Source organism: Hypomesus nipponensis, chromosome 8 (assembly GCF_054491055.1).
Source record: "Hypomesus nipponensis isolate SF chromosome 8, ASM5449105v1, whole genome shotgun sequence".
NCBI lineage: Eukaryota > Metazoa > Chordata > Actinopteri > Osmeriformes > Osmeridae > Hypomesus > Hypomesus nipponensis.
In genome coordinates this window covers 10,785,001-10,811,161 of record NC_140368.1, presented here as the reverse complement: position 1 = coordinate 10,811,161, position 26,161 = coordinate 10,785,001, and the positions used below count along the sequence as shown (strand labels likewise).

Here is a 26,161-nt window from a genome sequence, read left to right as displayed (position 1 = left end):
CTGTTCAGTGGCGTAAAAAGAGTGTTTAGGGTCCGTATCTGCCGAGGTTCAACAGCACGATGCAGGCAGCCTGGGGCTGGAGTCAGCCCTCTACCATGGCTGCCTCTTCTATCCTCCCGACAAAATGCATGTTTTGAACTCGGTGTGAAGTAGCCTTGTTGAGCCCATTATGATCCTCCCGACCTGCTGTACAAATTCATTCCTGGAAAATGTGCATTCACCAAAAACGCTTCCCACACAGTTTTCAGTGAGCAGCTCATTGCTCCCATCTACTCCAACGGGGTGTATTGGACCTCCCAACCTGACCCTCCCCCACACCAACACACAGACACACTCACAAAGCTGTTGAAAATTCAGGCCAGAATTTAGAATTGCAGGTAAACATCAGTTGGAGCCCAACATAAGAAAGAAAACGATAAAGAAAAGTATTTGTTCAGGCATATACATGGGTCTGTAGTGGACAGGCAGTACTCTGGCTGTGTGGCGGAGGAGCTGCGTGTCGAGCTTGCGGTGGGGCTGAAGGCAGATAGATAACGACAGCACCAGAAAGAGACTTTTCAATTCTTAATGTTCCTAGGAGGCTGGCCTCATGCTGTCACCGTGGCCCTGTGAAACACATTTTCAGGGTCTGAAGCTATGGACGGTGCTGTTCTCTGTACTGAAGTTCTCAGTTTGCTAGTTCTCTCCCTCTCCCTCCTCGTCACTGCCTCAGTTGACCTTTCAGTAACTTTTCTCTCAACTTTTCTGAGGAGAAACACTTGTCGTTGTCAGGAAGGTTTGTGTGGGTGAGGAGCTGAGCTGATGCAGACGAGGAGCTACAGGAGAGGTTGTTTGTCTGGTCTCAGTTTCCTCTGAGGACAGGAATAATTCATTTCGCAATATTCTTCAGGATAAATTTATCTGAAGCGACATACAGGGGGGATTTGAACCTCAGCAGAGTGTAGGGGGTTACTGACTCACCTGTACCATGGTGGTAGCTGGACCACTACACAATGTCTTCATCGAAAAGTGAATACGGCACCCCTGATCCAGTCTGAGAACGATAAAATACTCACGTGTTCTCCCATTTTGATTTGTATAATTTTTGTATCGTTTTTCCCTCCATTGCTTTTTTTTTAAGGACATTGAAGTGATGAAACTCTGGTCTGGTTTACGATTCATCGTACTTGTGCTCAAGTCACAGTTCCGCATTGACTTTACATTTCCAATATGCTTTGATGGCTGCCGCACTGCAACAAATACAAAGTGGAACCTCTGGCCTTCAGCTAATAAACAAGCACAGAAGAGATGGGAAACTCTCACGAGTGACTCATCGTTTTTGCATAAATCGCCTCAAACGGTAAGACACGGTTTGAGCTTGCGACCTCCGGGTCCTGCCTCACTACAGCTCTGGCGTCTGCTTCTGTCCATGTGTGTCAGGCCAGTGTTCTGCCCGCTTCAGGTGTGACCCTGACAAGAGGGGTCAGCTGGAGGTGGTGGTGGGTGGATGCGGGGGGTTCTCCAGTGGAGCTCTCTGTGGAAGAGGGCGTGATGTCACGTATCCAGATCAAACTCTCAGGGAGGAAAGCATCAGTGTGGTTGGAGAGTGTCAGTAAGCCTGGGTCTGACACCTCCACTCGCTGCTCTGTCGCCCGCTAGGTAACGCTGATGGACGGGAATCAAAGAAGATGCCTGGGTTTGGTCGGACGAGGGACAACCGACTTGTCTCTTTACATTTTTCTTGATGAGATCCTGTGGTTTCTCAACCCAAAAAAGAAGACAAATCAGTGAAATCTTTTAGCAGCATGCTGGAAAATCGGTAAGACAATAGAAGATGATTTGGGGAGGCTTTAGGATTAATCCAGTAATACAGTGTTTCTGGAGGAGAAACCGAGCTTTCAGGAGATCTGGAATCGGAATGCTTCTTTATTTGCGGATTAGTCTCACATCTCTGCTCTGTGAAACCGGAGGACGAGAGAGGACTACAGATCCCAGCTTTCCTCCGGCTGTAGTCCTACATAGATGGAATGTTGATGCAGAGAAGTGAGACCAAGAACTCCTAACCTACTGTCTTATTTACGAAACACCTGCTTTTCCAGTGGTGCATTTTTTACCCCACCGACCGCCAACCCAATATCTCATCTGTGTACCTGCCTCTCTTGTAAAATACCTCATGTTAACTGTCTTCTGGGAGTCCCTGCATGTTTATTTTCACTTTTAAACTTGCACCATCCTCATCACCCAGCCCCATGGTGTGTGTGATACTTGCAGCTCTGGCATAACTGCTAACATGTGTTTGCAGTTGGCTGCTGATGTCAGTTCATCACGACATCTGCTTTGAAAAAGCTTGTTTCGCCCGTCGTCTTTGACAGTACTGGATATTTAGCCCCGACTTTAACAGCAGAACAGAAATAATCTGAATTGCTTCCTTCATTGCCTCAGTTATGTAAGCAATGATGGGCATTCTTGGATCCATTTAAGGCCTTCAATATTAAAAACAAATCTTCTATTATCTACCATGTCAGTTTTGTTGATGTTTTATAATGATTGGAGAGCTGTAGTTCCTCCCCCCTCCTCCAGTTCATTGTGACTCTCACAGCCCGGCTATTTCTGTGTATTCAACACGATCATCTATTATGAGTTTCCACATTATTCTATTGGAGAATTAAAATGCATGCCTAAGGAGAGGCTGGGATTCTTGGCACCGGAATTTCATTTCCATATAATCACGCTATAATTCACAAATGCACACGCGCGGGGGCAAGTCCACACACACACGCTCCCACACACAATACACACACACACACACACTAAACACACCCACACGTTTGTAGAATGCAACTCTATCCCCCACTCCTCGGCAGCTTGTGCTCTCCCTCCTCCGCCATCACTAATTCAGCTGACCTGCAGCACCATCATTTAGTCCTGAGGGAGAGGACAGATGCCTGCATGCACCCAGGAAGCCAGCTGTGCCCCCAGGCATCGACCGGACGCCCCCCGGCAGGACAGGCAAGCAGGCCCAGGCCCCAGGCCCAGGGGGCCCCTGTCCAGCAGCAGCACAATGCTGGCCCGGGCCCCGGGGCCTCTCTGGAGGCTCACCTTCACAAGTTCTTCCATCTCTTCTTGTGGTAGAGAGAGACTGAGGTCGTGTACACTGGAGGAGACTTCTTTGTGGTCTGTGGTCTGGTTTGTTTTGAGCCATCCTGCAGTGTTTTCCTTCCTGCCGCTCTGAGCCATCCACTTCCTTCCTCATCCACTTCCTTCCGTGGCGCCGAGTCCTCTTCGCCGTTCTCCACGGCTGGCTTTAATCACCTCCACGTTAACGTCACACTAAAACACCAGGGGCCAACTTCCTTCTCACAATCACAGATCACGTCAGAAAAATGTATTGTTATCAGGCTCGTCTGACGAGCTTTCGAGAGCCCAGCACTAAGTCCCCTTCTCTCCCAGACCCGGCAGTCAACTGTGTAGATGTGGTGTGTGTTGAGATGTATTACTGCTCTGCCCCCCCGCCTGGTCAGCAAGATGGCCCGGCTGTGCGGGAGCCGGGCTGCTGCGTATCGATCCGCCAGGGGTGCAATGGAGGGACGCCTCTTCAAGGAAGCTCATTTGAAGCTCGATACCCCGCGCGCCGCCTGCGACCACCTAGCGCTGCCTGCGACCACCTAATGAGCCGCGCTCATGGATGGTCACTTTCCCAGGAATCGAAAATGACATTTGTCTGTTGTAGCCTGGGGGGAGGTTGTGGTTGTGGCTCTGCTTCAATCGATAGGATCACTCGTACAGTGCCAGGCTGGATCGCAAAGGCTATGTCAGGCTGGTCTTCCGAGTCCACCAAGGTTAACATCTGTAGGCAACGGGAAATTCGAAAAGTCTCCCCACAACACCATACCCACAACAGCTGTCGGTGAACTGTGAATTATTTACGTTGCCAAATAATGAGGTGAAGTATTTTCATCTATGACCTGCCGTTATCTAATGCTGGTTCTGTGTCGGAGGGAGTCTCTAAGCAGAGTCTGAGAGCTGGGGAAACATGTCAAAAAGAGGATTGTAATAAAGTGTCGCGTATCAAAGCCAATACGGACCATATAAAAGAAGCATAAAGGAGAGGGAATGTGATTTTTCTTGCCGAAGCGACTCCCAGGCAGGAGAGATGAGGTGATACCACCTGGAGAAGGCGTGTGTGTGGGATCCGATTTTCCCGGTGAAAAGGAACAAAATTGCGTTGTCTTCGAGACGGACGACACTGGCGGAATTGTTTGCGCTGTCCTCCCTGGCTGCTATCCCAGGGGACCTTGCGTTTTTTCATCCTGCCAGCCATGTTTGAGGATAGCTTCCAGACATGGGACCATTACTGCAGTATGGAATCACATTTGAGAAAGGCAAACAACCTCACAAGCACACACACACACGGTACAAACACCTGTGCGCACACATGCCGTGGGCCAACGTTTCATTGGCATGTTCCCTCAGACAACGCGCTCTCCTCTGGGCTCCATCACAGACAGGATAGCATCCGCCGTAGCCTTCATGAGACAGGAATTATGTACAGCTCCCCATTGGAAGCCACAGAACACTGAGTTTGTGGGATCTGTAGGTTGGAGTGCCCTACAGCAGCTGTTCTCACACACACACACACACACACACACACACACACAGACACATACACATACATAGCTTTTTAATCTCTGCTCAATCTCTCCATCATAGTGTCTTTGACTTTTGTTAGGAATCAATATGTCTGTCTCCAGGCATAGTACTCTCCTCTCATGCCCAAGAAAAAACACATTGATTCCTAACAAAAAGTCAAGAAGAGACCCATGAAACCAGTAAGTTTGTTCCGGTTATCAGTCAACAATCGCATCGACAACGCTCTTATTTGATTACTTCGACACAAAAGCAAGTCGACAATCACAGAACAAGAATGGAAACACAACTCAGTGATGTTCCTTCCTGTACGACAGATGTTTGTGTGTCTACTTATTCAGCTGTGTGAACCCTACGGCTGTTTACAATACTGCATCAACACACACACACACACACACACACACATCCAGTCTCTCTTTACAGTAGGCTGGTTACCCTGGGCCCAGCTCTGGTTGATCCATGGAGGGGGGGGGGGGGGTGTTCTCTGGTTCTCCCCGACAAACATTTACGGTATTCAACACGGTAGTGAGCCGCCATCAGTTTGCCTGTTTGCTTGGGTGTGTGTCAGGGAATGTGTGTTTGTGTTAGGGAATGTGTGTGTGTGTGTTAGGGAATGTGTGTTTGTGTTAGGGAATGTGTGTGTGTGTGTGTTAGGGAATGTGTGTTGGCAGGTGTGAACAGTTCAGTAAATGATTGTTTATCCCTCACTGTGACTATTCAGCTATGACTATTAAAGTACCACGAAAATGCCGTCGTTCAAACACTGTCATTTCTGACAACATATATATTATTTGTGGGTGTTATTCTCATGTGACATCATGGCATCATGCCTGCTGTGAGTTTCTTACCTAACTCAGCACTGGTGTTGTGTAACAACTCTAGGTGAAGTGTGTGTGTGTGTGGGGGGGGGGGTGGGGGGGGGTGTGGGGGTTGCATTGTGGGTAATGCGGTTCCTGTGCTAATGAGGCTGGCTCATGGACGTGTGGTAAATAGCATGATGCCCTGCTCTTATCTCCTGGCTAATGATGTCTGCAGCTCCATTCAATTGAGAGAGACACAGGAGGTCACTAAAAGGTTTGCCACCCAGTCCAGCCACTTAATGGATTTATGTGTTTGTTTTCTATTCATTAAATCCCTGCAGCCACATGTTCAGGCTCTGTCTCTATCCACACTGTCAACCGATTAAAAAGTGAATAATTCCTCTCAAATGGTTTAGCCCCTAGACCTTTCTGGGATTGATGTTGGAGTGGTCAGCAGTCATATGCCTAACTTGAAATTCAATTAATATGCTTTTTTTGGTCAGTTTTATGCGTTAAAATTGTGTACGTTAAAATTGAATTGGCACTTAATAAATATATATATATATATATATATATATTTGGAGGAATTTAGAGTAATACATGCAGAATGTTATTGTCATTGAGTTCATCTGAGTTATAATGAAATGGACAGAGCTGTCTAAAAGGTTGCTGGCTAACAACATCATCATCGTCTGTTCTATACCCTCTGGACACTACCTTCTACAATGCTATTGTCACACTTGCAAAATAAATGTCCCCCTTTTAACAATAATAAAAAAGCGACTTCTATTTGACGACTTCTGAAGTTTCCAACCCCAAAAACCGGGGCAGACATCCCAAAGGTGATCCTGAATTCTTCCTCGCTCTTCAGAATAGCTCACTTTGCCACCAAAGAGTGAGTCAGAGGCTGCATGTTGATCTGTCACTTTCGATTGGTGCTGACGACGGCTGATGCTAGGCTAATTAGAAGTGGTCCTCCCTCCCTGGCTGTTGCCAGTCAGTTAGCGCTCTGTGAGAGCCTCGCTGCTCCCCTGGTCTCCTCTGCCCTTGACCGACCCTGCGGCTCTAATGCTTTTCTTCGTTTCTTTTTCTTCATAGCCTGCTCTTCGATCTCGGCCTCCCTCTCTCCGTTTCTGTCTTTCTTCTCTCTCTCTTTCTCTCTCTCTTTCTCTCTCTCTTTCTCTCTCTCTTTCTCTCCCATGCTTCTCTCTCTGTCTTTTATCCCTCCATATCTTTTTTTCACCTCATATTTTCTGTCTATGGTGTGATCAAATTGCTTCTGGCCCTTCTTCTTACTGTGTGTGTGTGTGTGTGCTCTCTCTGTGTCCAGGAGCTGGTGGGGAGCAACCCTCCGCAGAGGAACTGGAAGGGAATAGCGATTGCTCTGCTTGTCATTCTGGTCATCTGCTCGCTCATCGTCACCTCCGTCATCCTGCTGACGCCAGGTACGTGGGCCGCCTGGGCCGGGCACGCCGCCTCACCCCCCCCCCTTCCCCCAACCCCTCCCCTTCCTTACTCTGTCACCCTTGCACATGCTCACTCACGTGTGCAATGTAATTTCACAATAATAAAGGTGCGTTGAAACTCTCTCTCTCTGTCTAACACTCACACACACTGGGACGCCCATTTCCTAGTCTGGATCCCTGTAGCTGTTACACTGGGACGCCCATTTCCTAGTCTGGATCCCTGTAGCTGTTACACTGGGACGCCCATTTCCTAGTCTGGATCCCTGTAGCTGTTACACTGGGACGCCCATTTCCTAGTCTGGATCCCTGTAGCTGTTACACTGGGACGCCCATTTCCTAGTCTGGATCCCTGTAGCTGTTACACTGGGACGCCCATTTCCTAGTCTGGATCCCTGTAGCTGTTACACTGGGACGCCCATTTCCTAGTCTGGATCCCTGTAGCTGTTACACTGGGACGCCCATTTCCTAGTCTGGATCCCTGTAGCTGTTACACTGGGACGCCCATTTCCTAGTCTGGATCCCTGTAGCTGTTACACTGGGACGCCCATTTCCTAGTCTGGATCCCTGTAGCTGCTTGTGTTTTGAAAACGGCCTCAGTTTGACCTTCAGGCTCTGTTCCACCAGATTTACCTGAGAAGCCCCAGTAATCTACCAGCCATCTGTTTACATGTGCTCCTCCAAAGGCCCTTGACGGGCTTTCATACACGCTCACTGTCGTTTTGATCAGTATTATTGTCCATATATCAGAGTTATAACTAAATTTGCAGCGGGCTAATTAGCTTTTTCTTTTTTTATGAGAACTGGCTGTCGTTTGCCAATTACAGTTTGAGTTTCCCTTGGGCATCACATATGCTTGGGTCAATAACAACAGTGGAAGCTTTGTTAAAGAAATATTTTCAATGTGCTGCATGTAAATTTCTATTATCTTTGCGCCCAGCTGTCATGTCAGACAGTAATGAGCTTGGATCCCCTTGAGTCAGGCCAGAGAGGAGAACCAGAATATCTGTCAGTCAGAGGGGACAGTACAGTATCTGGACTGCAGGCAATGTGAATGTGTTTTTCAGGCAAAGCAGAGGGAGAGGGAGCAGTAGAGTTGACACTAACTCGTTCTTCTGTCTTCTCTGTCATTGTGGCCAGTAACAAAACGTTGAGACCAGGGACTTCAGACAACATGACAGATTTATTTGAATATTCAACAAACATCAGCAGGATGTTGTTGGGATGTATTGTTGGGATGTTGTGTGTGTGTGTGTGTGTGTGTGTGTGTGTGTGTGTGTGTGTGTGTGTGTGTAAAAGGAAGTCGAGGCAATGTTTTAGGTCTTGCTTGCTTTTTGGAACGAGCAGTTGAAACTTTTTTTCCAACTCCAAGTTGATTTTGAAGTGAAAATGACTAGTGTTTCAACGTAGCCTGCCCTTTGCACTACCTTGCACCAAGGAAGCAGTCTGCAGAGTGGAACACCCACCGCTGTCCCACAGAGCAAAGTGATAGTCTGCTACCCTTTGACAGGAATTATGGGATGGCTGCCACCACCCACTCAATAAGCCAGGTGTATGGATTGATGTTGTCGTGCCAAAATTTTCTGGCGGAACCTAACTGCTCCTGACAAGCACTTTGTTCTCTCCCCCCCACGTCTCACCATGACAACCTGCCTCGCTCTCTCTCTCTCGCTCTCTCTCTCTCTTCAGCAGGCAGGCCTTCACTGCCTCGACATCCTCTTGACATCGGGACAAGTCAGTCAGGGATTTTGTGTGTTTTTTTTTTGTGTGTGTGTAAGTGAAGGATGAGCATGACGTGTGCTCTGACCGTGGGAACAGCAAATCCATACTCCCTGATCCGTTGTTCCTCCGTTTGGGGAGATGGATCGCCTGGGCTTCTGTTCTGCTCTCTTTCTGTTGGCGTGCGATTTTTCCGCTGGTTCTCAGGGCTCTGTATTAAAGATGAGGCTCTGCTGCTGGGTCGGGGGGTGATTGACAGCTCCGCTGCTCCTCCGGGGCTCCGCAGAGCCCGGCTACCTGCTGGGACTGTGAGCATGTCTCCAGGCCTGAACCATCTCCCTCGCCTCCGACAAGCGGCTTCCAGACATCCACGAACATCTCATTGGCCACCTTAAGCTGATTATTCCCCGCAGCTCCGAGAAGCGTGGCTGACCGAACATGCTTCATTCACGCGAGTGGTGGGGGAAAAGAGGGGTTCTTTCAGAGATTAGAAGGACAGACCTTTGAAATGAGGCCCGGGTCAATAACCAGTTCTCCGAACGGATCCACTGGGGAGTTCTTGTGCACTCCTACGAAGGAAAAGGGGAACAGAGAGAGCAGATTGAGCTGACATCGTAGAGATGGGGAGCTTGCGCACAAGACACGTCATGGAAAAGGGAACTGACTGTCTGTGAATTGTGGGCGTGTATTGGGAAATAGTGTTATGGAGGGAGGGGGAATTGGCCCATCTTGACTATATGAGCTGGATCTTTGAAGTCTCGAGCGTTTTTTGTTGTTGTTATTCCTGTATTGTTGCTTTGTTAACTAAACCATCAAGCTACCTTATTTTGAAAGATATTCCACTTAGTTTTCAAAAACCTTCTGACAAACGGAAATATACTACATTGTGCAGTGTCACTGTGTAATGTGAGTGACATCAGGGAAGGTAGATAGGTAGGGGCCTTGACAGGGTTTCTTTAGCACATGAAACACGATTAGGGACTGATATCCCAGCTCTCAATCCAGGCCTCAGGAGAACTGTTTCTCCTCTGTGTCTCTCTCTTTCACCCTCCCTCTCTCACACTCTCCTTTACCCTCTCTCCCCCTCTGTCTATCTCTCATTCACCCTCCCTCTCTCTCACACTCTCCTTCACCCTCCCTCCCTCTCTCCCCCTCTGTCTCTCTCTCATTCACCCTCTCTCCCCCTCTCACACTCTCCTTCAGCTTCTCTCACTCCCTCACATTCTCTCTTTCACCCTCATTCACTCTTTCTTGCTCTGCCTCTCTCTCTCTAAGGTCTCTCTCCTGCTCCCTCTTTCTCTCCACCTCTCTCTCTCTCTCTCACACACACACACACACCACACACACACACACACACACACACACACAAGCATCCGTATCCATGTTCATTTTCACAGAAATTATAGGATTAAATACTAGGTTTTTAATGCTTTGCTCTTTGGGGCTGGGGGCAGTGTGTGTGTGTGTGTGTGTGTGTGTAGGGTGGGAGGGGGGGTTAAGTGACAGTAAGGACATGGAGGTAGTAGGGGTAAATAAGGCTGCAGTGTGTTTGAACGTGGAGCGATGTGTGTGGATGGGCTGGTGAGTGTGTTGGTTGGGTGAGAGTGTGTGAATGTGGTGGGGTGAGGGGAGGGTGTTCATCTTGAAGCTGTATGTGTGTGCAGGGCTTGTCCAGGTCTAAGCCCACATCCTTCCTTTCCACACACACACACACACACTAGCACAACCCCATCACTGCTGTACACCACCTGAATGTCCACTTACCCCAGCAGGGCCTGCAGTCAGAATGCCCCTTATAAATATTTATCTTGGTGCAGGTGTTGGGGACAAAACGCTCACTGCAGAACAGCCCCCAACATTGTAACACACACACACACACACACACACACACACAACCCTGCCATCCGGCTCCTGTTGTCCGACGGATCAAACTCCCCCTAACACCTGCAGCCAAGCAGGAACAGCACAAAACGCTCTTGCTTAAACACCCGCGGGGCTGGCTTAAAGGGTTTACTGTTTATTTCCTGGGGCCATTTGATTTTTGGGAAATATCCCGATTCCTTTTTCGGAAGAAAAAAAAAAAGATGAAAGGTTTGTGGTGTCCGACCCTGATAAGATCTGAGAATGACTACTCAGTGAGTGTGTACTATTTGGACAGGATTACAGTTCTGCAAGGAGCCTCTGGCCTCCAAATGATTTGATTAAGTGTTGAAGGATTCATCTCCTGGGGTTGGTTGGAGTACTGATGTTGCGGTGCCGTTTGTGTTGACCTTGGAGAGCTGCCGGACCTGAGGAGAGGACAGATGCCTGAGGAGATTAACACAACCAAATTGTTCACGGAATTGGATTATTCACAGAACGAAACTATTAACCGAATGATATTATTAACTGAACAAGTTCAATAATAGACTGAGAGATTGTCATGTCTGATAGGAATCACGGAATTATTGGTGAGCGACCAAAATGAACCGAGGCATTTTCGGTAAACAAACGGCCATTTGAGAGGTGGGGTTTTTCCCAGCCGAGCGTGGAAAGAGTGTCTCGAACACTCACCTCCCACCTCTGTTCACGAGGGGGAAGTCCTGTTGATGAGGGAGAAGAGAGCCCTACCACGCCCACATCGCAGAGTCATTGCAAGAGTCGGCAAAACAGAACGCTGGATGGAAACGTGTGGATAAGCGCGTCGTCATTCTGTCTCAGCCCATCACACGCTGCTTGAGCAGGGTTCAAAGTGGGAGCGCCGCCGACTGGAGCGATGGTGAACGCGCGATTGTGTTCAGCCTACCTCGTCAGTCTTCATTTGACTCCTCCCCCATCATGGCTTTCACTCGCCTTCCCTGTTTCTCGTGGCTTTTCCTTTCTAGTGAGCTGTCACACAAACACACTGGGGGTGGATCTCAAACCGAAAAAATCATTCACATTTCCTTCTTTTAGCAGATGCTCGTACCCAAAGCACTGAGACAAACAAATATACGTAAATACATCCAGAAAAGACTGGCTTGATGAGGCTTTTGATGTTTTTCACCACAGAAACCCAGACTGGCAGGAGCAGGGGTGCCGCCACTAATTTTGGGCCCCATGGACAAAAAAAAACAAATAATAATAATAATACGTAATAATTTCTATTTGTTTTTCTATTTTTTGGGGCCCCTATCAGTCAGGAATTGTCCTAACTTTTCCCCCCTATAACGGCGCCCCTGGGCAGGAGACAAGCTAGAAAGCACCTCACAGGAACATGCAGTCTTTAGTTGGAATGAAGCTGTTTTCCCTGTTGATATACTGCTGTCTTTACCATGCTCTCCAGTGTTGAATTGTGGGTTCTATTTGGGTTTGGGCTGAGGCCTTACCGCAGCAGCCTGGGTTTGAATCCCTTTGATGCAAGTCTTCCCCTCTCTCTCACCCCTGCCTTCCCCTGCATGAAGTAAAGCCCAAAATATAAGACATAAAAAACTAGTGTTTAATTGTGTTCTCCTCTCTTACTCTTTCTCTATCTCTCTCAGGTGAAGATGACAACCTGGCCCTGAAAGGGAAAGTGACGGTCGGGGATATCTTCAGCAAGGATTTCAAGGTGCACGACCCGGATGCCAAGTGGATAAGCAGTGAGTCCTCCTGCCCTGGGTCAATACCAGGAGTGCTTCCGCATGGCGCTGGGCCGTGACCACACAGCGTTAGATGAGGCAGTGGTGTTGCTTGCACGCACAAACCGCAACTCACGCACGCACACACATCCACGCTGTAGCGCTGCAGTGTGATTAGGATCCGGAAGGGAACAGCTCATATTGCAACTAGCAGACTAATGAGGCATCTTTAAAGTGGCTCATACCCAACAAAATAGTCTCCTCCAATAAGACATGGCTAGCAGGGATGGTCGAGGGTATGCAGCTGCTTAATCTGGCCCAGTTCTGGTCCACTAGAACTGGTCGCCTTTCCCTCCCTCCTTCCCTTCCTCTCTCCTTCCCTCTGTCCATATCCCCTTTCTTCTCTCCACTCTCATACCCCTTCCTCTCACACATTGTTCATCCAGAGTCACGCCTCCCTCCGCGAATCGTCCTTGTTCGATCACCGCTACCTGTCGAGTTTGACAATCTCGTTAACGTCTGCTTAAACAAATCCATTCTGCGGTCGGCAGGAAGCAAAGCTCTGGGTTTGAAAGCCGTATGTCCATGTTAATCTTGTTTTTATATGTGTTTTAAATATTGAATTCAGTTGTGTAGAAATTGATTTTTGTATGCTTTGACAGTTTTTTTAATCAAATGAGTAATTCCCAGCAATACATTTGAGACTGGAGAGTTTTTAATGACCTGCCCGATTGTTTGAGACTCTTGAGGTCAGTTTGGGGTAATGATGCCAGGCAGGGGCTCCATGTGGATTCCCACAGCTTTGAGTTATTAAACCGCTCTGCTGCAGTGATGTGACATGGACATATGGACAGAGCTGTGCAGAGCTGGATGCATCCCTGGGCCCTCATCCCTGGGCCCTCATCCCTGGGCCCTCATCCCTGGGCTCTCATCCCTGGGCCCTCATCCCTGGGCTCTCATCCCTGGGCTCTCATCCCTGGGCTCTCATCCCTGGGCTCTCATCCCTGGGCCCTCTTCCCTGGGCCCTCATCCCTGGGCCCTCATCCCTGGGCCCTCATCCCTGGGCTCTCATCCCTGGGCCCTCATCCCTGGGCTCTCATCCCTGGGCTCTCATCCCTGGGCCCTCATCCCTGGGCTCTCATCCCTGGGCCCTCATCCCTGGGCCCTCATCCCTGGGCCTTCATCACTGGGCTCTCATCACTGGGCTCTCATCCCTGGGCCCTCATCCCTGGGCTCTCATCACTGGGCCCTCATCCCTGGGCTCTCATCCCTGGGCTCTCATCCCTGGGCCCTCATCCCTGGGCCCTCATCCCTGGGCCCTCATCCCTGTGCTCTCATCCCTGGGCCCTCATCCCTGGGCCCTCATCCCTGGGCCCTCATCCCTGGGCCCTCATCCCTGGGCCCTCATCCCTGGGCCCTCTTCCCTGGGTCCTCTTCCCTGGGCTCTCATCCCTGGGCTCTCATCCCTGGGCTCTCATCCCTGGGCCCTCATCCCTAGGCCCTCATCACTTTCCTCCAGAAGTCCTTCAGTCATCCTCTTCCCATCTCTCCCCTCCGTAATTGGGCAATCAGCCGCCTCCATTGACAAGCAGCCTATTTCCAGCTCTGCATCTGAATCCAATTGATTCAGCGTCAACATGGTTTCATACCATGGTCGGAGGGTTTTGACTGGGAAGTGTTCCATGACCACATGGAGCTGTTTGCCAGTCATCACAGCCCTGGTCGTATTGCCTCCTGCCCCCCTCCCAGCCTCAGTGATGCATGCTAAACACCCAGGAAGTGATCTGGGAAGTGCCATCAAGTACATAGGAGCATGATTGGCCCCTCAAGCTGCGATGGCTCACCCCAAGCACAGTAGCTCCGCTTAGTGTTTAGGATGGATCCTGCAGGCATGGCCTTACAGCAGTGTTTGCACTACTAACTCAGTCCAGAGCTCATATCCAGGCAGCTTTCACCGAGATAGACTTTCAGCATTTTAATTTTATTTTTTTCGGAGGGGAGATGCATACTGTGTGATACGTTTGAGCAGGAAGCAGCCATCGTATAACCAGATGTAGATCATAATCACAGCAGGTCCCATAATATTAGGCTGTTTAAGTTTAAGCGATTCATTAAAGATTGACACAGAGCTGAATGCAAACTGCATTCAAGCAACACGGAAGTGAACAAGTTAGCACTGCAGGCGTCGCTGTCAACATCCGTGTTTAACCAAATCACAGTTTGCCTCGTTTTTTTGAGGGGGTCGAAAGTTGTTTATCTCCAGGCTTCCTTATCCAAATAGGGTGTTATTTTTTGCCTCGTGCATTAAGCGTCACGCTGTTTCTCCTCAAACAAAAGGCCTAATTCTCTCGTGTTGCCGAACGTGAGCGACATGATAAAGAACCCTCTCGCCCTGACGCTCGTCTGGCCCAGCGGTGGCCAGCGTTGGCAGCGCTGGGCGGCCAACTGTCACTCCAAACTACCTTCATGTCACTGCCCCCCTGACCCACGCTCAACCTCATCCCGCCTCAGTACACAACCAGAGGCCCGCACCGCACAGAGGATCAACACCATTTCTCCCTCCTCTCCCGCTGTGAGGGTCCGAGTGCTGAGAGGACACATACGGCTGGATTGTTCATTAGAGTCCCTTTGAAAATTTGATGACGCTTTTTATAGCTCACCTGAGAGCCAGAGCAGGAGATATTTAAGGCTGGTATGCTGCGAGGGAGAAGCGATTTGATTCAGCCACAGTTTCCTTCCGTAAGTCTTCTTCCTCAGCAGCCTCCCTTTTCAGCTGTCAGGCCGCCCGCCGTTGTCAAGCGCCCGTGTAGACTAGTGATGAGCCACTGAAGGAGAGTGTCCTTCTGTGTGTGTGTGTGTTAGTTCGATACGAGGCCCAGCCCCACCACTCCACTGTGTGTCTGTGCGGATCCACGCCTTGAAGTGAACCTCATTTATCGATCGTGTTCAGCAGACCGTCGGTCATGGAGTTTCAGAGACTGCACGCGAGGCGCGTTTGATTCGGCTCCCCTTCCTCCCCTTCCGAAGGTGTCCCCCTGTGGCCGGCGCGGCGGCGGGGATCACAGTGGCATGGCTGTCACGATGAGTCATAGCAGAGGAGTTGTATATGAAGCCATCAGCTGTGGGAAGGCCAGCGTTGCGGAGGGAGGGGGGGGGGGGGGGGCAACAAAGAGATCAGAAGCACCCAGGAAAGGTTAAGTGGAGAAATTCATGAGGCAAAATTACTGTTGAATTAATGTGTTGGTGAAAAGAGACAGATCCTAGGAGAGAGGGGCTGTGAGCGCCTAATATGAATGTATTTTAGTCTCTCTCTCTCTCTCTCTCTCTGTCTCTCTGTCTCTCTCTCCACCCCTCCCTCCGCACACCTCCCTCACCCTACCTCCCCTCCCCCCTCCCTCCCCCATGACATGAATAAGGCAGGCAGCAGAGGAGAGGTGGATCAGAGAATAGAGCAGAAAGGCCAGAGCCCTGGGCTGCACCCCAACACACCAGGGACGGGGGATGGGGGGGGGGGGGGGGGGGGGTTTGGTATGTCAAGGTGAACAGAGACAGGGGGACAAAGGAGAGAGGTGGAGACAGAGAGTTGGAGGGGTAGGGGCATTGAGGCCCCAGAGGTAGATGAAACCAAGGAGGGTCAGACTTGTGGAAAAGAACAAAGGGCACAGAAAAGCGAGGAAGGATTCCCAACGTACCTGGGGGTTGAGGAGCTCCCTGGCAGACTGGAGAAGACCTGCAGAAGCTGCCGTGAAGCTGCTGAACATGAGCCTGTGTCTTCAATGATGGATGGAAACAATGGCTTGAATGGTCGATGGTAGATGAGAAGAATAGATCGAGGAGGATGGTGGAGAGAGAGAGAGACACAGACAGAAGGAGAGAGAGAGAGAGAGACATACAGAAGGAGAGAGAGAGAGGGAGAGGGGCTCAGACAGAGAAGAGAGAGAGAGAGTGAGGGAGAGGGACACAGACAAAAGGAGAGAGAGAGGGAGCAGCATGTTGACAGCTGTCGCAAGAGTGAGGTGAGATTTCCTGGTGGAGTCTGAGGCGAGGGTGCAGTGTGTGTGTGTGTGTTTGTGTAGAACACTCTCACCATAAGAACACGGCCAGTCCGATCTGGTGAACGACGGATCCATCTACCTCCACTTTGCCCTTGAGAAGGTCACTGTCCCTTCAGCGAGGAACATGAAACATTGAGGAGATGACATGGTAGTGGTCGTCAAACTGGATCAGAGTAGAACATGTCCTGGAGCAAATGCTGCTCATTGCTATTTATTGGATTTCTGAAATTTGATGTGTTGGCAGCAGGTTGGTTGATATTGCAGTACTTTCCAGTGAAGGGTAGAGGAGCAGTTAAATCCCTGCAATCTAAAGGGGAAAAAAAGAGAATTGCTCTGTCATCTCTGATTTTGTGCTCTTAAGTGATTGTGATGCCAAGTAAGGCAACTCCAATGGAGAGTTAGGAAAGCTAGCAGATAAAGAAAGCTCTGTACGGCTATCTCTGCTATGATTACCACCACTAATGGTCCGCATCCCTCTATGGAGGCAACATGGCCGACTGTTGATAGAAGAGAGAGAGAGACAGAGAGAGAGACACAGAGAGAGAGACACAGAGACAGAGACACAGAGAGACACAGAGAGAGAGACACAGAGATAAAATGACAGACAGGTGGGAAGCGAAAGAGAGAGGAGAGAGTGCGAGGTGGTGGGAGGGGTTCTGTGTGATAGTCCTTGACTGTTGAAAGACGCGGATGACTTGGATCTGCCTGCTCCAGCCTCTTAGCCCTCTGGAGACGCATGCTGCTGACAAGCCAACAGTGATGGAGCTTGTTACATTTGGAGTCTTTCTTGGGGGGAAGGACAGTAGTTGTAGTATTAGTAGTACTGTAGTAATAGTGGAAGGAACATTATTGATCCCCCAAGGGGAAGTTGCGTTTTGTTTATTTTATTTATTCACCAGTATAGAGATCAGGACCAGCTGAATCCCATTCACCAGTGTACATTCAGCCCACCGTTCAAAAGTAAAACTCTGGTCTTTCACTCTCCCTCTCTTTCACTCCCTCTTTCACTCCCCCCCTCTCTGTCTTTCTCTCTCCCTCCTCCAGGTAATGAGCTGTTGTACCGGTCTCGTGAAGGGGACGTGGAGAAGTTCAACATAGAGACCGGAGAGAAGACCGTCTTGGTGCAGAACAAGAAGTTTGTAAGTGCAACTCCCCTACCGCCAGAACTTAAAATAATCGCTGCAAAAGAAGAACAGACTGTGTCTTTGAAATCAAATTCAAACTCGGCACCAGCAACATCAAAGTGCCCAAAAAAGCTGTTCCCAGAGAAAGCAGTCAGATGATCCATCAGCTTATTTTAAAGCCTTGAATTGTTTTTCCTCCTTCCTGGCTTCCTGTGATCTGTCCAGGAGATTTGCAAGGGTTAGTTAAGAGTGTGCCTGATTGTAATGCCTCATATGTTCCTCCCTCCTCCAGGAGATGTACAAGGCCAGCAGGTACGAGGTGTCTCCAGACCTGAAGCACGTGTTGCTGGCCTACACCGTCACCCCGGTGAGCTCCACGTTCTGTCACGCCCGGTGATGAGTGAGCCTAGACACAGGGGGGGGTGTCGGCACATGGAGGTGCACTGTTGCTGGGGGGGATAGGGGGGGATGGGGGATGGGGGGAGGGAGAGTAATCACGGAGGAGGGGAGAGGCCATGTCGCCCTCCCCTGGCTTCCCCTACACGGGTGAGGGGGTGTGCTTGTGGACGGCAGGGGGGGAGAGGGTGAGTGATTGTAGATAGGGGTGGGTGGGGGTGAGTGCTTGTGGAGAGGGGGGGGGGGGGGGGGCAGCCAGGTGAAACTACCACAAATGCACTGCAGAGATGGGGGGGGGGGGGGGGGCAGAGAGGGTGTTTGGAAAGCGTGAGGGGGGGGGGGTGACCCTCACAGCCCTGCAGTGGAGTGGGGATAGACACATGGAAGGGGAATGCAGATGCAGAATGAGTGGATGTAGGTTATGTAGGGTATGGTGCATGTGTGTTGGGTGCTGCACTGCTGGTACACAGAGAGAGACATAGAGAAGGGACAGAGAAAGAGAAAGGGAGAGAACGGAAACAGAGAGAAACAGATGGAGAGAGAAAATCAACTGAGAACTGTGTGTGTGTGACACTGAAGAGGAAGAGATGTCTACCTGCCATAGAAGTATATCATGCAGCTCAGACAGACATACACACAGAGAACAACCAACACCACTGCTAAAACCACTGGACTGGGAAGGCAGCGTGACAGCCTCCAATGTGTGTGTGTGTGTGTGTGTGTGTGTGTGCATTAGTACATATGTACGTGCGTGCGAGTGGGTGGGTGTGTGCATATAGTGTGTGTATGTGTGAGTGATTTTGTTATTCCATATCTGTCCCCCCATTGCCTTGACGGGTGACAGTTCTGTCCCCCAGCTGTCATTGCACAAACACACAAACACACACCTTGTTACCAACACACACACACACACACCTTGTTCCCAACACACACACACACCTTGTTACCAACACATGCTGCGACTTGCCCTTTACAGAGGAGTCTCTCTCTCTATTTTTCTCTCCTTTTCAATCTGGTTTTCTCTCTACTTCTCTCTTTTCACTCTATCTCTCTCTTTTTTGTCTCACTTTCTGTCACATTCTCTCTCTCTCTCTCTCTCTCTCTCTCTCTCTCTCTCCCTCTCCCTCTCTCTCTCTCTCTCTCCCTCTGTCAAACACACACACACACACACCATGTAAGGCGGTGCTAGAATATCAATCAGTGAGTAGGGTGTTGAGTGCTCTCCTGTGTCTTGTTTTACAGGTGTACCAGTTCTCATTCACAGCTTTCTACATCATCTGCAGCCTGGAGACACCGTAAGTAGCCTCTGAAGACAGCGGACATCTTGCTTTCCTGTTTCCTGTCCTCATCAAGCTTACTTCTAGGACAGATTTAGGACCAGCTATTTCATCACAGCACAGCCCCCTTTATCCAGTGTGTCCTTGATAAGAAAACTGACCTCGGATCAGTCATCCTCACCTGCGGTTCCAGGATCTCTCCTCAGGCTGGCTCTAACTGTGTGCTGCCACCTTGTGACGATGAGAGGAACAGCAGGCAGGGATAAGATGACCTCATCCATTCTCACCTCCAAACAGAGACATAGTTGGGTGCACCTCTAATTCTCCAGCCTGCCCAACACAGCACTTTTCTAATGAAACAGAAGTGGTTGTGGTTTAAAGCACCAGTATTTATGGATTCACTTCAGCCTTTGTTCTGCAGATGGGCTACACCAGGGGATTGTAATGTCTGGATGATGTGTTTGTGTGTGTGTGTGTGTGTGTGTAATGGCTCTGTCTTCTCTCCCCCAGGGAGACATGGAACCTGAACCCACCAGAGGTGCGTAACGCTCAGCTGCAGTACGCAGGCTGGGGGCCCACCGGACAGCAGCTGGTAAGGACCGCAACTCCCATCAGCCCCCTCTCTCCTCCACACACGTCACACAAAAGGGGAAATCCACTCATCCACGTTTGTCCTCACGGCTAAAATCACCTCCTTCGTTGACTCGCTGTGTCATCATCGGCCATTTCAGCGAAATGCTTTCCGAGTGCGGCGCCAATGAGCTTCGAACCCTTTACCAATGTGACCGACGAAAGCCACACAGCAGTCTGTGGTGCAACTCTCTGGCAGTGCAGCCTGGGTCTAGTCAAAGACCCAACATTAGTATGCCTCAGTGTGCTGGGTTCAGGGCAGAGAGACTGTGAGCAATGATGTCCTGCAGCAGCATGCTATTCATTACCTGTAATCTCTTCAGTGGATGAATTAGCTGAGTGCCTGTATTGATATCCCACTCTCTCTGTCAGTGTTTACTGACACAGCCCAGGGTCCATCCAGCCATCTTCACTCATGGAGGACCTCTGCTCCAGAGGTTCACTTTGTAGAGTTTAGGAACCAGAGGACAGAGAGGCTGCTGCTAGCATGCTGAAAAACACACGTGTGTGTGTGTGTGTGTGTGTGTGTGTGTGTGTGGATGCGCCTCATGATAATACGTGTGTGTGTGTGTGTCGAAGACAGCTTGGTTCTGGCTCTTCACAAGTGGGCCAGGTCCTTGTCTCAGTCGCCTTGGCCCAGATTCAGATTTAATCAGGGACCTGGTCTGTCCTGTACTGTACTGCACTGTCTCTACTGTCTGCATGTTGGCCCCATCTGTCCTGGACTGTGTTGCACTGTGTTGTACTGTATGTTCTGTCTGAATGTGTGTGCCTGTCTGTAGATCTGCATTCTATGTACTGACCCAGCTGAGTCCATCACACTTTGGTCTCTGGCTTGTCTCTGCAGAGAAGGACCACGAGTTCCCTCTGCCTCAGTCCCACCTCCTGTCCGTTAGAGAAGGGAGAACGAGAAGCTGCATCTCTCTCCTGCTGCACCAGAGCACAGGGTGTAGGAGAGGGCAGGGTCTAGGAGAGGGCAGGGTCTAGGAGAGGGCAGGGTGTAGGAGAGGGCAGGGTCTAGGAGAGGGCAGGGTCTAGGAGAGGGCAGGGTCTAGGAGAGGGCAGGGTCTAGGAGAGGGCAGGGTGTAGGAGAGGGCAGGGTCTAGGAGAGGGCAGGGTCTAGGAGAGGGCAGGGTCTAGGAGAGGGCAGGGTGTAGGAGAGGGCAGGGTCTAGGAGAGGGCAGGGTCTAGGAGAGGGCAGGGTCTAGGAGAGGGCAGGGTCTAGGAGAGGGCAGGGTCTAGGAGAGGGCAGGGTCTAGGAGAGGGCAGGGTCTAGGAGAGGGCAGGGTCTAGGAGAGGGCAGGGTCTGCAGAAAGCAGAACCCCGCAGAGATGTTTCCAGCAAGGTGTGAGGCTACAAGCACAGGATATCCTGCTGACTTCTTACTCACTCCCGCTCCCCCCCCCCCCCCCCATCAGAGACGATAGACTTTCTAAACAGCATTCCGTCTCTGGATAAGAACTCATAGACTCGACCACTGGGATTTCTCACTTTATTGAACTGCACTGAGATGGATAGATTTCATTATGGAGAGACGCTCTGCAGCGGCGTGCAGTGGGTGGATAGCTCTCTGCGGCGTGCTGTGTGAGGGGCTGGATGTTCATGTCATCATTTGACCTTCAGCTTTTACGACAGCTCCTACAGGAGAGCCCCCCTGGAGAGAGGGCCTTCAGCCCACAAGTGCAAATGTGCATGTATGTCTATAAACAGTATGTAGAAATGATATGACATTACATGATATATTATTTAGGGAAAATGGCCAGGGAAGGTCTGACATCCATAGTCATGCTATACAGTGAGTCAAAGGGGGAGAGGCAAGGCCCGTAAATATTTTTTTTTTTCTGCTTTGAACAATGGATACATAATAGAACTTTATGCTGTGAAAGAAGTGCGGTATTTGTTCGACATGTTCTATGGATTCCAAGCACACTCAGCTGTTAGTGTATTCACTTTCATCCGCTAGTCCACTTCCTGTGCTCCCATGGCGACCACCTCAGTGAATCATCTTTTCTTCTGCAGATCTTTGTGTTTGAGAACAACATCTACTACCGATCTACTGTGGAGAGCAGATCGATTCGTCTGGTCTCCTCTGGAAAGGAAGGGGTGATCTTCAACGGACTCAGCGATTGGCTGTATGAGGGTAAGACCACACCAATGGAACCATGAAAGTGGCTGCTGTTGATGGCATTTTCTAAATACATGATCATATTATAGTAATATTTTATACAAATGATTGAAGTCAGGTTCAAAGGTTAAAAGCGCTATGTTGTGTGTGTGACCAGACTGTAGTGTTGTGGTGTGTGTGACCAGACTGTGTGTGTTTGTTAGACGTGTGTGTGACCAGACTGTAGTGTTGTGGTGTGTGTGTGTGATCAGACTGTAGTGTTGTGTGTGTGTGATCAGACTGTAGTGTGTTTGTTAGACGTTTGTGTCTGTGGTTCCCCTGTCTCCAGTGGTGGGCGGGGTGTCAGACTCCACTGGGAGAGGTAGAACCCTCTAGAGAGAACCTCCACCCTGGGCAGGCCTGGCGTGACTGGGAGTCTCCCAAGAGGGATGCTTCTCCTGGGTTCTCCTGTCACATCAGTCCCAGCTCAGTGCAGCTTTAATGAGGGGGGATACAGCACCGTCTGACCTCTGGCTCATATTTATACTGCACTGGTGCTCAGGCAATTCACACTCATCATTTATTAACCAGATGAATCTCCCAGCCCCAGCTAGCCCCAGCCAGCAGACCATAATCTGGTCTTGGTCTGACTCGCCCCCTCCCTCCCTCCTGGTCCCCCTGGTACTGTCATAGTAATGGCAGCATCCATCCCTGCTCGGTCTACATGGTGGGACTGATGGCCCATCCTCAGGCTGTACTGCGTAGTGGGTCCTACCTGCTGGTGGGGACTGTGGTGTGGGGTAACATCTGGGTTAACCTCCAGCCTGGTCTGGCTGCGAGGGCAGAGACGGGGGATCTTCTCTGATGACTCAATCTCCTCTGCGGTCAAGGTCAACGTCAGAGTCAGCATGCAGGTCAAGGAGGGAGGGAGTGAGTGAGGGCAGAGGGGGGGGAGCAGAGTGGTGGTTGGAGGGGGAGGGCTAAAGGAAGGGATGGAGGGAGTGAGAGATGAGGGGGAGTGTAGGATAGAGGGAAGGAGGGAGAGGGGGAAGGAGGGAGAGGGAGAGGGGGGAGAGCAGAGTGGTGGTTGGAGGGGGAGGGCTAAGGGAAGGGATGGAGGGAGTGAGAGATGAGGGGGAGTGTAGGATAGAGGGAAGGAGGGAGAGGGGGAGGAGGGAGAGGGGGGAGGAGGGAGAGAGGGAGAGGGGGGAGGAGGGAGAGGGGGGGGGGGGGAGGGAGAGGGGGGAGGGAGAGGGGGAAGGCTCAGAGGAAAACCAGGCTTTAAGATCTCAAAGGTTGCTGCCCCAAATTACAGCATAATCTCCTGTTCTAGTCGCAGGGCATGACAGCTTAATCCCTATCCTCAGATAACCTTCTGAACTCTGCCGTTACCATCCTGTGAGTGTGTGTTCATGTACTTTGTGTGTGTGTGGGTGTGTGTTTAAATGAAATGCTTTGTCATGCGTATCCATTAGATTTGTTGTCATGCTGGAATTGAACCTAGCCCTTGGGCTAGTGGTCTGACTCTGATACACAGCTAATACTACTATAGCACACCCATGTTTACTGGGAAGCATCTGTTTGTTTGTTTATTTGTGTTTATCAGCGTTCATCACATGCAGCCCAATGCATTTACAGCAGTAAATAGACCAGAGGAAAATCCAATCAAAACAAGTTTTCTGTTTGATCTGACTCTGTCTGGATATTTAGCATGAATCTGTTTGACTGTCTTGACAAAACCTCAGCATGACTGAAGCTGGGTTCAGAGAAGTGCTCCTTAATAAACCCAGGTACCTGTACAATCTGAAGATCCCAGCTCCACCCAGAGGAAAAGTGATCCTCCACTGCTCTGTCTGATCTGAGATCTGCATGTGTGCTTTGACGTGGGCCACTGCAGCCCCCTGCTGGACAAAGCCACATTGCACCCTGATGGACCTTGGTGATGGTGTGAGATGATATCAAAGAACAAACCACGTCTCAGAAGAGTCGAGTGTTGTATTTCTCGCTCACCCGTGCCAGCCTTTCGTCTTATTGCACTTGAATCTCTGTCGAGTCAATTCCTTTACTGAACGCCAGTCACCCACGCCAAACACTAGATCTTTGTCTGCAGTCAATGTCTGCGCTAAATATTAATTTCCTTTCTGTTGGCCACCCGCCTCATGAATTTGAATCTCATGCACCGGCAATTTCTGCCGGGCTTGGCCTGGTTTAGAGAGACAGAAAGAGAAGGACGAGAGCCGGTGAACAAGGGAGGATGGATGAGTCTGGTACATGCTCCTCACCTGAGGGGACCAAGCACAGAGAGATTCCTGTAAGATGATGTATTGTAGACAAACAATAACGTCGCTGTGCCTATATCTCTCTGTTCTCTTGTCTTCCATGTGACGCTCATTATGAGGGCCTCGGGGTGCCGCCTGCAGCAGCGACGCAGCAGCGACGCAGTCAGCCCAGGAAGTGTTCATTAGTGAGCGTAGCTCCGCACGGCATCACACAGACAGCTAATGTTCCTCCTCCAGCAGAATGTCATTAATACTCTCTGTGGTTTACCAGTCAGCCCCAGGTGGATGCAGCTGGAACGCTCCCCTCCTCCTGCTCCTTCCTACCCTTCCTTTTCTCCTCCTCCTCCTCCTCCTCGCCCTCTTCAACTTGTCTTTCCCCCGCTGCTTCTCTTCCTCCCACCCCTCCTGCCACCCTCCTCCTCTCCCTGAGGAAACGAGCAGCAGTGTGGCTAGATGTGATGGGACCTTCTGAGATGGGCATCACTGGCACTGCACTTCAGTGGATCTCATCCTACCTGTCGGGAAGATCCTACCAGGTTTCCTGGGAAGGCAAGGTTTCAGGCCCCCGCCAGCTCTCCACTGGTGTCCCACAGGGCTTTGTCCTTGGAACCTTCCTCTTCTTCCTGTACACCACCTTGCTTGGACCAATCATCACCTCCCATATCTTCTACAACTGCTACGTTGACAACACGCAGCTGTACCTGTCGTTCCCCCTGAATGATCCGGGGATCTCAGCTAGGATCGAGGCCTGCCTCACAGACATCTCCGCCTGGATGACCAAGCATCACCCCCAGCTGAACTCCTCATCATCCCGGCCAAACCCTCAATCACCCTGGGATCAATGACGGTGAACCCTTCATCCTCTGCCAGGAACCTCGGGGGGGCCATGGATGATGAGCTCTCCCTCAAAGCCCACATTGCTGCAGTCTCCCAGTTGTGTAGATTCACCTTCTACAACATCCAGAAGATCAGGAGATACCTGTCTGAGCGTTCTACCAAGCTGCTAGTCCAAGCACTTGTCCTCTCAAAGTTGGACTACTGCAACTCGCTGCTTGCAGGTCTCACAACATGCGCAACCCGCCCTCTCCAGAGGATTCAGAACGCGGCAGCCCGCCTGGTCTTCAATCTACCCAAACGCTCCCATTTTACCCCGCTCCTCATCTCCCTCCGCTGGTTTCCTATCACGGCCCGTATCAGATTCAAGAACCTGGTGGCTGGTACTGACCTTCCGAGCGGTGAACGGGACTGCACCCGACTACATCAAGTCTCCGCTCCAGCCTTATACGCCCACCCCCCACCTACAGTCTTCCTCTGACAACCGTCAGGTGGTCCCACCGCTCAAGAGCGCCCGGTCCCAACACAAGCTCTTTTCCTGTCTGGGCCCCCAATGGTGGAATCAACTCCCCACCTCCATCAGAGACACTGACTGTCTCCCCACCTTCAAGAAAAGGCTCAAGACGCACTTGTTCCGGGAGGTACAGCAGTACTTAGAAATGGTTTGCTGAACCCAACGTTGGTTTCCTCAAGGATCACAATGACTCTTGCTTAGACTGTTGCTCTTGTTTGTTAGTGGTAGCTGATTTAAACTGGGTTCTATTTTAGTTAATGCTATTTTTATTGCTTTCCTACAGGTACACTTGCACTTAGAGTTTCATGTTGTTTAATTGTAACTAGTTTAACTACATGCTCTTATGGTTTCCTCCCTTTAGCACTTATTTTTTTGGTTTTTCACCATGTGTACTTCTTGTTTTGGCTACTCGCAATGCTTTGGGGTTATCTTGTTGTTATTATCAGTGACCTATGCACTTTGTAAAGCTCTCTCTTGGAAGTCGCTTTGGATAAAAGCGTCTGCTAAATGAATAAATGTAATGTTGATGTTAGCAGGACGCTAACAACACTGTCTGCCACACAGAGCCTTTGTTTCCCATTTCTTTTAGCTTCATGGCGCCTTCAATAACCTTCAATAAACACTGGCTGCTTGGGAGTTTACCCACGTTTGTTCAGAAAGGCGGAGATAGGAACCTAGAATAGTCGTGAAACTGAGCCAGAGCTCTTTGAGGCATGTTGGTGTTGAGTCAGCCCGGCTAATTAAATGGGTAATGGTTAGTTT

At 50.2% G+C, this 26,161-nt stretch overlaps 1 protein-coding gene across 2 annotated transcripts in view; it reads left to right on the top strand.

Moving 5' to 3' along the window:
• Nucleotides 1–26,161, top strand: part of dpp6a (dipeptidyl-peptidase 6a) — a 110,854-nt gene that overhangs the window by 76,874 nt on the left and 7,819 nt on the right. For both annotated transcript variants that reach the window (XM_084702696.1, XM_084702697.1), the window contains 7 exons: nucleotides 6,757–6,871; nucleotides 12,109–12,207; nucleotides 17,286–17,380; nucleotides 17,658–17,732; nucleotides 19,004–19,056; nucleotides 19,549–19,630; nucleotides 21,688–21,808. In XM_084702696.1, the coding sequence (XP_084558822.1) occupies nucleotides 6,757–6,871; nucleotides 12,109–12,207; nucleotides 17,286–17,380; nucleotides 17,658–17,732; nucleotides 19,004–19,056; nucleotides 19,549–19,630; nucleotides 21,688–21,808 (640 nt within the window). The remainder of the gene's footprint in view (nucleotides 1–6,756; nucleotides 6,872–12,108; nucleotides 12,208–17,285; nucleotides 17,381–17,657; nucleotides 17,733–19,003; nucleotides 19,057–19,548; nucleotides 19,631–21,687; nucleotides 21,809–26,161) is intronic.